Raw genomic sequence first — 11,142 nt, 5'->3', positions numbered from 1 at the left:
TTTCCAACATACTATTCCTTTTTCTATGACACGAAAAATGAAAACTAAACCTTAAAAACAAAATAGTCAATAGTCACTCTGGAGCTTGTACTAGTTAACATAAATTATAAAAATAAATATCAATAATCTGGCTGTAGCTTTGAGATACACTTGGATTAATTAATGTTATTAACCCCAAAAACCATAATACACATTGCTTTTGGGGGTATTTCCCTTCTAAGTAAAATTTCTCCATCAATTAGAAGAAAAGTGGCAAGAAAAAGAAAAAAAAGAGAGTAAAAGAATGGCGAAAAGAGGAGAGGGCCGAGGGTTTTGCATAATTAAATAAACAATGACACAACAACATGGGACCCGATCGATCGATCAAATTATGAGGAAAAACTCTCAATCAAGGAGATAATTTAACTTTAATCAAGCAGTTGTAGTCGTTGTCGTCGTCGTCGTCGTAATTGTCGTCGTCCTAGCATAGTGCAGTACCATGACATGATCAATGGTTGAGGAATCTGGAAGCAAAGTGAGTGCGTCCCTTCGACTCCAGATGTTATCTCTTACATGCTGCAACGTCAAGAAAGGTAGAAGCTCCTGTCCTCTACATGTTATCTCTACCTGTTAACGTTCATATCAATCCCAATCATATATATACACCCACATAAATACATGTACACACGTTCGCATATACGTAAATGAATTATTAATGAACTAATTACATGAATTAATAATGATAATTAACAGAAACAAACAGGTAAGGAAGAAACAAAACCAATGATTGGTAACGATGGGGATTTCACATGCATGAAAAAGTGAAGTTCGTAGGTGCAATCATATTATACGTGCAACGATAATTATTGTGCATGCAAGAACAACATTATGGTGTAACGCTTTTTTTCTTTTCTTTAGCGAAGTGTAATTGATAGCCATGCAGATCTTAATCGAGTATATATAATGAACTCTAAAAATTGGGTGCAATACTCCTAAGTCACACAACACCCAAAAGACTTACTTTGTAACCAATTGTATATATTTTAGATTTATTTATCTATTGTATCACGCTATAAGATAAATGTAAAAAAATTAATATAAAAATGAAGATAGCAGCTAATAAGAAATTTTTGATAGTTATATACGTTTCTATTGGTTGTATCTGACTTTTTTTTTTTGTTTTTGAACAAACGATATTATCACTAAGAGAGAGGAGGGGCAAGCTAATCTCATAATGTGCTAGCAATAATGTGGTTCAAATTCGCTTTTGACAAGAATTGAACCTAAGACTTCTCACTTACAAGCGAGAATTGAACCTAAAACCTCTCACTTACAAGTGAAGAAGAATACCACTAGTTGTAGTACTGAGTGGCAAGTTGTATCTGACATTTAAAAACTGTGTATAAACTAAGTATTCAAAAATATACCATTGGAGCATCACATCATCTGACATTTAAAAACTGTGTATAAACTAAGTATTCAAAAATATACTATTGGAGCATCACATCGCGCAAACTAACATACTATATATATTTCACTTACAATTATGTTTATGTTTTATGATCGAAAAATATATGAGTTATCTATTAAAAATATAAAAATAAAACAAAATAACTGAATATTATGCAGTGTTGAAGTCATGCTTTGTCAGTAGCTTACGTCTTTTCCAGGCTATGCTCCATACAAATCTTTGTAACGTCTACTTCACCCATAAATCTATCTCAACTTTTTATCGCTACTCCAACAGATTCGTCACACCCCACACCCCACACCCCACAGTCCCCGTTGATATATCTTATATTCCAAAAAATATAAGGGAAAAATAGTTATATGTGGAAAACCAATAGTATTACGGGCAGTATGAGGGTTGCCCGCCATCCCACGATCTTAGACTTCCCGGATTTAATGATTAGAGGACCTACTCAGACTTTGCTGGTAAGCCAAAATCATGACGCTTTGGACTTTAATATTATACAAATAAGATACATCATATAAAATATAATGATTAAAATTATATCCAAAAAATCACGTAATGGATCCAAAAAGCACGGCGACAAATAGGCACTGCCTATCTTTTTTATTTTTAAAGGGGCCCAAAGCTGAACTATTCCAACTTTCCTATCCAATTTCATCTTCATGCACGTCTCTTTCACGTTGCTTCTGAAAACCCTAATATGAAAGGTCAATATTCCTTCATGAAGCAGCTTCCGCCGTATGATCTTCTTTGGCTAATAAGATAGACGTGTTTAACTAAATATTATAATCTCTAATACACTGCTTAAATTCTGGCAAAACGAAGTTTTTAAAGTGTCGTTCTTATACCAGCTAACAGGGAATATCCTTGTATTTGTTTATTGTGCATGCATCGCATTCACAAACTGTAAAGTATTCATTAAAGTTTATGGTTCTTATCTGTCTCTCGTTGATTTTATTTTTGTTTTTTATGAATAACTTGATTGGAATCGTTCTGTTGCATATTTACTAACTCTTATGCTTCATATATATATATATACATATATATATATTTATCAATTTCGTGTCTATATATTCAAGCTTCGGTTTAGTTTAGGATGATGATGGGGTATCTTTTAAATTCCATGCATCAAAGTGCAGCACTTAAGGTTCTGATGGGCCTTTTTAAGCACAAACAATGCAAATTTAGGAAAAGAAAGCAAATTAGAAGGCCCTACAATATTAGCTGTCGAATGGAAAAGATGAAAGATGAGTTCAAAAGAACGAAAGCGTGACGAGAGAGAGAGAGAGACAGAGAGAGCGAGCGAGCGAGCGAGCATGCAATAGGTTTTGAGAATGACAGGGTCCAGGTGTGATTTTTGAAACCCTAAAATATAATTTGGACCGACCGATATGTGTTATTATCAACACTTTTTTGTATGGTATTAAGTGTCAACTGGCCACGATAATCCAAGATGATCGAACATGTTTGATTGCAAGAGCTTAAAGTCAATGAAGGAATTACAAAAAGGAAAAGGTTGGAAAACATCCCACCACTGATTATTGCACTAGATGTTATTCATGTCCATAAAATATAATTTATCATGCTTCTCATGGATTGTGGCTAATTCATCACAAAATATATTAGATATGTATGGTGCATGCCTAGCTAGCCATCTAGTGTGAGAACAAACCAAATAACCTAACAGATCATATGTTGATCATCTGAGAATCATATCATCTATAGAGAGAAAGAATCTTAAGTTAACGCGAGAGATTATGTATTTATTGTACATGAAGACTATAAGTTTATTTTTATGTAATAAGTTAGAGCTCATCTTTCACAACTACTTATTATAAACCTAATCATTGTGTATTTAGTTGTATGCCAGGTGTGAAGGGTTCGAGTTGGCTTTCCGGACAGGATGTAATTAAATTTAATTTTTCCCTAGTAAAATTATGAAGCAAGGTATGCACATTTTCCTGGGCGGTGGATATATCCTAATGGACAAAGAACTTGTCAATTCAATGATGTATGATTGACTTATATATGACAAAGTACGAGAACTAATAATAAAATAAGGATAATATTTGCATGCCCATCAGGGGATGCCCATACCTCTTACAAAACTTCATTTTAATCTTTGGAAAAAATAATTTTTAGATTAGAATCATGAGTAAGATCAAAATTTAATTTTGATCCTTGATACATTAATAACCTTATTTATTAATTATATTTTGATTTTTTTAATTATTTCTCTTTTTCTTTCTAATTTTTAATGTATTAATTTTATTTCATTTTTATTTCATTTATCGTAATATATTTTGTTATAAACATTTAGATAAACTAATTTTTGTTATAAAATATATTTCGATGTACTTTGTCTTCTTCTTTTAGGTACATTAAATTCATTATAATACATTTCGGTGCATACATTTATGTACACACATTTCGGTACATACATTTAAGTACATTAATTCAATATAATACATTTCGGTGCGTATATTTTGGTACACACATTTAGGTACATTAATTTAATATAATACATTTCGGTGCATATATTTCGGTACTAACATTTGAATACATTAGTTCAATATAATACATATCGGTACATTAATTGAGTCTTTCAAGTTTGAAGAATGCTAAATAAAATTAATAAATTAAAAAACTCTTTTTTGGTCAAAAAATAAATTAAAATTTGTATGTTAATATATATAAATATTTAATGGGAGACATTAAATAAAATGCACATTAATTATTTTGAATTAAGGACACATCAAGGGATTATAATTAATATGTAATCTAACGCCAGATTTATTTTAAATTTCAATCTTCTTGAAGGATTAAAGTTAAAAAACCCCTATGTCATAATTGCGAATAATGTATCTTGAGCATATAAACTCAACCGTCAGAACCGTTCTTTTTCTTAATTGTCATTTGAAGATCATTCCTATAAAAAAAAATCATTCAAATTGGAAATTATTTAATCATCCAAACATATCAAATAAAGGAATGGTTCATCATGAATAAGTTGCTCAAACCTATACCATTGCTTTGTTCTAGATATTTGAATAACTAAATGATCTTCGATTCAAATAATTTTTTGTAAGAATGATCATCAAATAAAGATTAAGAAATTAAACGATTTTGATTATAAAATTAGTACAGTGAACACCATTATTTGCATGGGGGAGCCAGATCATCTATGCAAGTATTATTCATAAAATAAAAACAAGGAGAATGTTTAGTGTATCACACATCCTAAATAATTACTATATTTTATTAATATGGTATAGAATTTGGATGACAATCTCAAATGTAGTTGAGGGGTACGCAATATATGGGTGCATGAAAACACTATCTGCAGAGTTTGATTGTTGGTTGTTGCATACAGCTTAATTAGCTGTTTTGTGAAGATTGCTTAATGTTATAAGATACTGTCTCTATCTTATCACCGAACTTGGGGCCATGTAGTACAAAGAACTAAACGAATGAATGTATCAAAAGCATAGTAAAACATTTGACTAGTAAAGATAACGTTTTGTTGGTTTATCATTCTTTCAACTATTTTATATTTTAGTTTAACTTAAAACTGTTAAAGATGTGGAGTCAACAACTAATTTTCCCCTAACTTATATATATTTTGACAAAAAATTTTAAATGGCAAAACTTCTTTAGATTTTTTTTTTGAAACGTCATATATAATTAGTCTATACCCAATTTTTAGTTTATAAGCGATTTGTCATATCGAGTTTCGAAAATTATTAATTTGTCATCTCACCCTAATTCCGTTATGTTTTCTATCCAAAATAAGTCATATGCAAGGCACATATCATTTTCAAGGTTATTTCGAATATTTCAACTTCCTACTCCGATCCCCTTCAATATTATTTTGGACATTTCAAGGTTATTTCAGACATTTTAACTCTCCTTTTTTTTTTTTTTTTATGAACATGATTGACTACGTTGAATTATCAAAACTTGTAATTAGTTAAATTCCATAAGTGAGCCTAAAGTACTTTTTTAGTTTTCCACCATAAATTTATAAAATGAACATGAAATATTTCTTTCGGACCAAAAGGCAAAAGATAAATAGAGAACTTGTAAAAAAAAAGTCAAAAGTTAAAAATTAATCTATTGCCTAGCCCTAGTGTACATATATCTTTGTATAAAAATAATAAATAAATAAATAAACTTGTGACAAATGAGGTCCAAAGTTAAAAAAAAAAAAAAACATTTTTTTGATGAAAAACTTAATAGAGTTAAAATGAGATGACAAATTAATGATTTCAAAAAATTCACATGATAAATTGCTCTATGACATTTCAAAGTTTTTCTTACTTATTTATACGAAAATTGGCATGTAGAGTACGTCAAACAGCTCGATCAGTACACACACACACACACACACATATATATACACACATATATATATATATATATCCCTATCTATTTTTTTTATTAAGAAAAAACTAATTAATTAGGTAACTAGATATCATATGCATAAAATATATAGTTTTTTTTTATTATCTAAAGATGCATATGATATATAATTTAGGTCAAGAGAAGACAAATTCAACTACACCACTACGTGGTTTTCGTTATTAAATTTATATTCCTTCAATTTTGATTTCGTTTTGTATCCTCAATGAAGAGATTAAATACACTAGGGTTTTAGTACTGTAAATTACGTAGTAGTTTCTTGTTATTTTCTTCTTGATACTTCGTTGTGACATACGAAAGTATAGTAATTAAGTACATGGTATATGTACCTTTGAATTGAACTGGGTTATTTTATTATATACATTTATTTTATTATTGATTTTTATTTTTTATTTTTTTTTTTTTTGCAAAAAAATAGGGAGTGTTGATGGACCTACAACATAATGTATCTTAATAACTTGAACCTTACATATAATTTTAATGAATTTTTAAATGTTAGATTATTCTTACAAAATATTAGCTAAATTTAAAATGGTCGAGACACCTAATTGTAATGGATGATTGCAACCAAATATATTAACCAAAGAAATAGTGAGATTCATAATGAACAAAAAGGGTAAACGGTTTTGAGTTGAATTAATTTTTCGCAAGTATGATCTATAAATAAAGGCTTAAATAATAGATTACTCGATTGTTATAAACTTATAAGTTGTAAACAATGATTAGTGGACCTCGCAAAATAGCCTACAACAAAGTAACGGGGACATCTCTCCTGAAGGCTACTTATATATGGCAGCTTTTAAAGAGGAGTACCGCTCAATGGAAATTATTACCACATTATTATTCTTACATTTTCGGTTTAAAATCTAGACTTAAACACCTAATGTACGATCATATATGGGTGATAACTTAAACCGTTTTTGCTAGACCCGTCAACACTTCCATTTTCCATTCCCACAATCTTCTTGTATACCTAAAAGCAAACTAGCACCCCTGTATAAGTTTATAATTTATTTTCATTTATTAATTTTATGCTGTTGACATATATTACTTACAAACCATTTTTTATTCTTCCAAGCCACTTCTTTTTATTGATTCACCCAATTATCCACTCAGTTATTTTAATTTGAATATACATACTTACTGAGGAAGCAAAAAAATTCGGCAAAAAAGTTGTATTCAACTATCCATTTGTTATAAATTAAAAGTATTGCATACAGCTTAAACTTGCATGCATGGAATTTAAATATATCATAAACATATCTACATGCATGCATTAACCTCGATTTTTTTTTGGCATTCTGCCTCAAGTTTTAAATAACATATATAACAGCTGACTTATTTAGGCCTTCACGCAACATTTAGTATAGTATTGAATACTATGATCAATGAACTAAATTAAACTTTACTCATTGCATAAAGAATTTTATAATTTTAAGAAACCTAGCTAGTTAATAGTCCGGATGCAGTATGTTAATCAGTTAAGGTACAATTAATTTGTTCACGTACGTTAAAAACCATGACTTCACTTGTGCAAAGCTCAATGTCTGCTTACATTGGTACGTTATAACATGAATTGTATACACCTATTTTTAAGATAAAGAAGGAATTTTAACTTCAGCATCTCATTCACCTATGTAATGCTTTTTGCATACTTTTCTATACCAGTTTAAAACCTGTCATGGTTTCTTAATAAAAACATTAATACTTTTTTTATACGGAAAAAAATAGAGGGAGTCGCTAATAGGGAACAAATAGTGAAGGGTACTGGCATATATATAGGTTCAAAAGTGTTCAAATACTACATCTTATTTCAAGACTATCAGTATTACATATTTAAAAATAAATTTACTGTGAAATTTTGATAATACGATAGATTTGTTTACAAATTGTGGTGATTAAATTTCATTATATTTAATCTATTCAAAAAGTAAATCAAACATATCAATCCAGGGCACGATACTCATTCCATCTATTTGAAGTGAAAAAAACTCCAAGTGAATGTTCATGCAATATGTATACGTACACAGTAATTGCAATACGGGGGGAAGCCCTGGTTTTAATTTGCAGCAAAGTTTATAAGCTAGTGCTCAAGTAACAGCTAAGCCCCATTTCTGATATAGGGTTTAAGCGTACAGCTTCACTGCAGGTTCAATCATCGTCCGATTTAGTGTCTTGATAAGAAAGAGCTTGCTCTTCTTTTTTGCCAATCCATTGTTTCTTTTTTACTTTACGTGTTTCTATCTTTGGTATATATGGTTTTTCTTTATGTTTTTTTAAATATTGTTCGTGCTTTGTTCTGCTTTCCATATATGCAGATATATATTGCCATTTCAATGAAATGTTACTTTCATTTATTTTTAGATATGAAAGAGGAAACCCCTTTATCCAAAGACGAAAGGCCATTCATTTCTCTCTACCATTAATTTTGAGGTTTGAGCAAAGCAGGGGTAGGTAAATTAAGTACCTCTTGGCCAGTAAGTATGCTGTAATCTAGATAACATCTACCATTGAACTTTACTCTTACTTAATTTCCATCACCAAATTAAACACTCCGTAACTAATTAACTAATAAACACAAGCAGATGACCCAGTTTAGAGAGACATTAGTATTTCCCTTTAATACAAAAAAAGCTAAGACCTAAATACACTCACCACCTAAATATGGTTTTATTAGCTTAAGAAGCAAATAGTACTATAGAATCCCATTTTAGTTCTGCTGTTTCTATCATCTCTCTAACACCAACCATGTGCTCATACCTAGTTACTGGACAAAAACAAAAGGTCAATTTTCTGTGTATATGTTATTTATTAATGTTTGTCATCATGTTTTCTTCCTCATGGTGTTAGTTAAGTTAGTAAGCAACATTACTGAAAGGTACTAATAAAAATCCACTATAATTTTTTGTAATTTTATACTTTTCGATTCAATTTATATTGAAGTGTTTATGGTAATATACATACCTCTGATTCGCTTTCCAGTCTCAGCTTATTAACCAGATACTTCTTTATCAACCGAACTGTCATTCTTCCATCCCTGAATTTTCCACACACAATAAATTAATAAAAATCGACAAAAGCAAAGAAGTATGGTACAAACAATAGTAATTAATTGAAGCTGAGAAAATGAAAAAAGAACTGGTAGGAAATGGAGGGATAGAAGATGTTACTTGATTCTTAGGTAGCTTTTGGGTATCTGGGGCAAGAACGGTTCTTTTGCTCTGCATTGACAAACAGATTAATTAAAAACGCTGTTTCATCATCAATATTTCCCAAATGATTAACAAAGAAACAAAAAGGGAAGAAGGCCAATACTGTTTAACTTTTTTTTTTTTTTTTTTAAACAAACCTCGACTGCAGGAGGGGAAGTTTTCTAAATCCAAAAACGAAAGATACAACTACTCAGGGGGAGTTTTATGCAATAGTACTTACTGATTTTGGGATGCTTGGAGCGTAAACCAAATGCCGGATTGGGGCCTTCTCGGAGCATCAACAACTCTGAAATCTAAGCTTGGCCCGGTGACATTAAATTCACGAAGAGGATGATGGAATGGGCGTGCAAAATAGGATGAACCCAGTTGTATAAAAGAAGAAGCAGAAGAAGATAAAGAAGTAGAAGCCATCATCCCTATATTATTATAAGGGATTGCTGGCCTAAATGCCCAGTTAACCTCCTGGTGAGGAAATAAACCGGACGAGGAGCTACCCATTCCTGGCCCCGGTTGCTGGAAATATAAAGACGTAGCGTTACTCGAAGAAAAATTCGAATTAAACGGAGGCCTGAAAGACGGATTCGAAGGAGGAGCACGGAGAATATTTTCATGTTGAGGAACATGAAACATTGAAGGCATATGCGGCATGGACCTCACTTGCCGTAATGACGAAAAACCACCGTGATCATGGCCTGGTGGTAACAGATCAAGATCAAGTTCAACCAATCCGGGACCAGAAGGAGTAGTACTACTTGGTAAGCTGCTGAGGGTTGGATGTTCCCCGGTCGCAGGTTGGTTGTTGTTGGAGCCGCCGCCTATAGTCAATTGGAGCCATGTTTCGTTATCTTCCGGAGCATCTTTAGAACTCGAACCTGCTTCGTTTACGCTGTTAGTTCTCGACTCATCCTCGGCCATTGGATCAATTCCCGCTAGATGATGATGATGCTGATCAGTTTCAGTAACAATATTATTGCAATAATAGTTATACTCATAACCTTCTTCTACAGCTTGACTAGTACTCATAAGACCGAAACTGCTGATCTCCGCCGTGTAATTGGCACCGCAACCACCATAAACGCCGTAGAGATTATGTTGTTGTTGGTTGGATACGTTTTGATGATGAGCAGCAGCAGGAACCATGGTCAGTTCGGACTATTGACCGACCCCAAATAATAGAAATTTGGATTGTTCTTGAGATTGCAGGAATATTGTTTGGTGGTCTCAAAAACTTGATCCATGGAATTTGAATAATAAAGAAAATGATTCTTGAATCTGGTGTTTACGTGCCATGGGAATGTTTTGAAGTAGTGATTGTGAGAGGGGCACCCATGAACGTTCTGCAGCTGACCATGTGAGTTTGTGTTTGCTGCTGTTTCATCCTAGAAGAGAATAAACCTTGCAAATCTCACTTTCCATTAATTCTAGTTCTTTGGAAGCTTGCGGACAAATGAAACAGTTGCAGAGAGAGAGAGAGAGAGAGAGGTGAATAGAAAAAAGAGAGAGAAGAGATGGTGGTCAGTCAGGTATATTATATAGTATATATTGTTCTTCTATATATTCTATATATGTGAAGGAGCTAGAAGTCGAACTGTTCCTTTTTTTTGTTCTTTTTTTTTTCTTACTTTATTAAGAAGAAATATACATTCCACCTGTTTTCTAATAAATTAGTAGTGTAGGAAATATCAAGATTCCTGTGCAACATATATCTGTACAAAAGATAGGTAACATACTTCGTTCTTATACCAAGTTTTGCAACATTCACTACGTATATATTATATCTAATAATAATGTATATTTATTTTAACAGGCAGGGAATTTGAGCTTGAGATTAATTATAGCATGAACTAATTATAATAATTTTGTATTAAATTTGTCATCTACAAAAATCAAGTTTAAACTCTCGCACCAATAACTGAAAAGAAATACCACTAAATCCTTATTTTAAATGAAAAACTATTATATATTTAAGTTAAAATATATCATGATCATGGAAGTTACAATAGTATTTCTACTTCTTATTTATAACAAATTGGAGATAACTTCCATTTAACCCAT

At 31.5% G+C, this 11,142-nt stretch overlaps 1 protein-coding gene across 1 annotated transcript; it reads right to left on the bottom strand.

Moving 5' to 3' along the window:
* Positions 1-208: 208 nt before the first annotated feature.
* LOC137732608 (protein LAX PANICLE 2-like) lies at positions 209-10,227 on the bottom strand. Its single transcript, XM_068471914.1, has 4 exons — positions 9,308-10,227; positions 9,046-9,096; positions 8,840-8,912; positions 209-606 (listed from the first exon to the last, which is right to left on the bottom strand). The coding sequence occupies exons 1-4, from the start codon at positions 10,225-10,227 to the stop codon at positions 412-414; spliced, it is 1,239 nt and encodes a 412-aa protein (XP_068328015.1). The 3' UTR covers positions 209-411.
* Positions 10,228-11,142: the final 915 nt, after the last annotated feature.

This window comes from Pyrus communis, chromosome 4 (genome assembly GCF_963583255.1).
Source record: "Pyrus communis chromosome 4, drPyrComm1.1, whole genome shotgun sequence".
Taxonomy (NCBI): domain Eukaryota; kingdom Viridiplantae; phylum Streptophyta; class Magnoliopsida; order Rosales; family Rosaceae; genus Pyrus; species Pyrus communis.
Note: the sequence above shows the minus strand (reverse complement) of the source record. Positions and strands in the feature narration are given on the sequence as shown.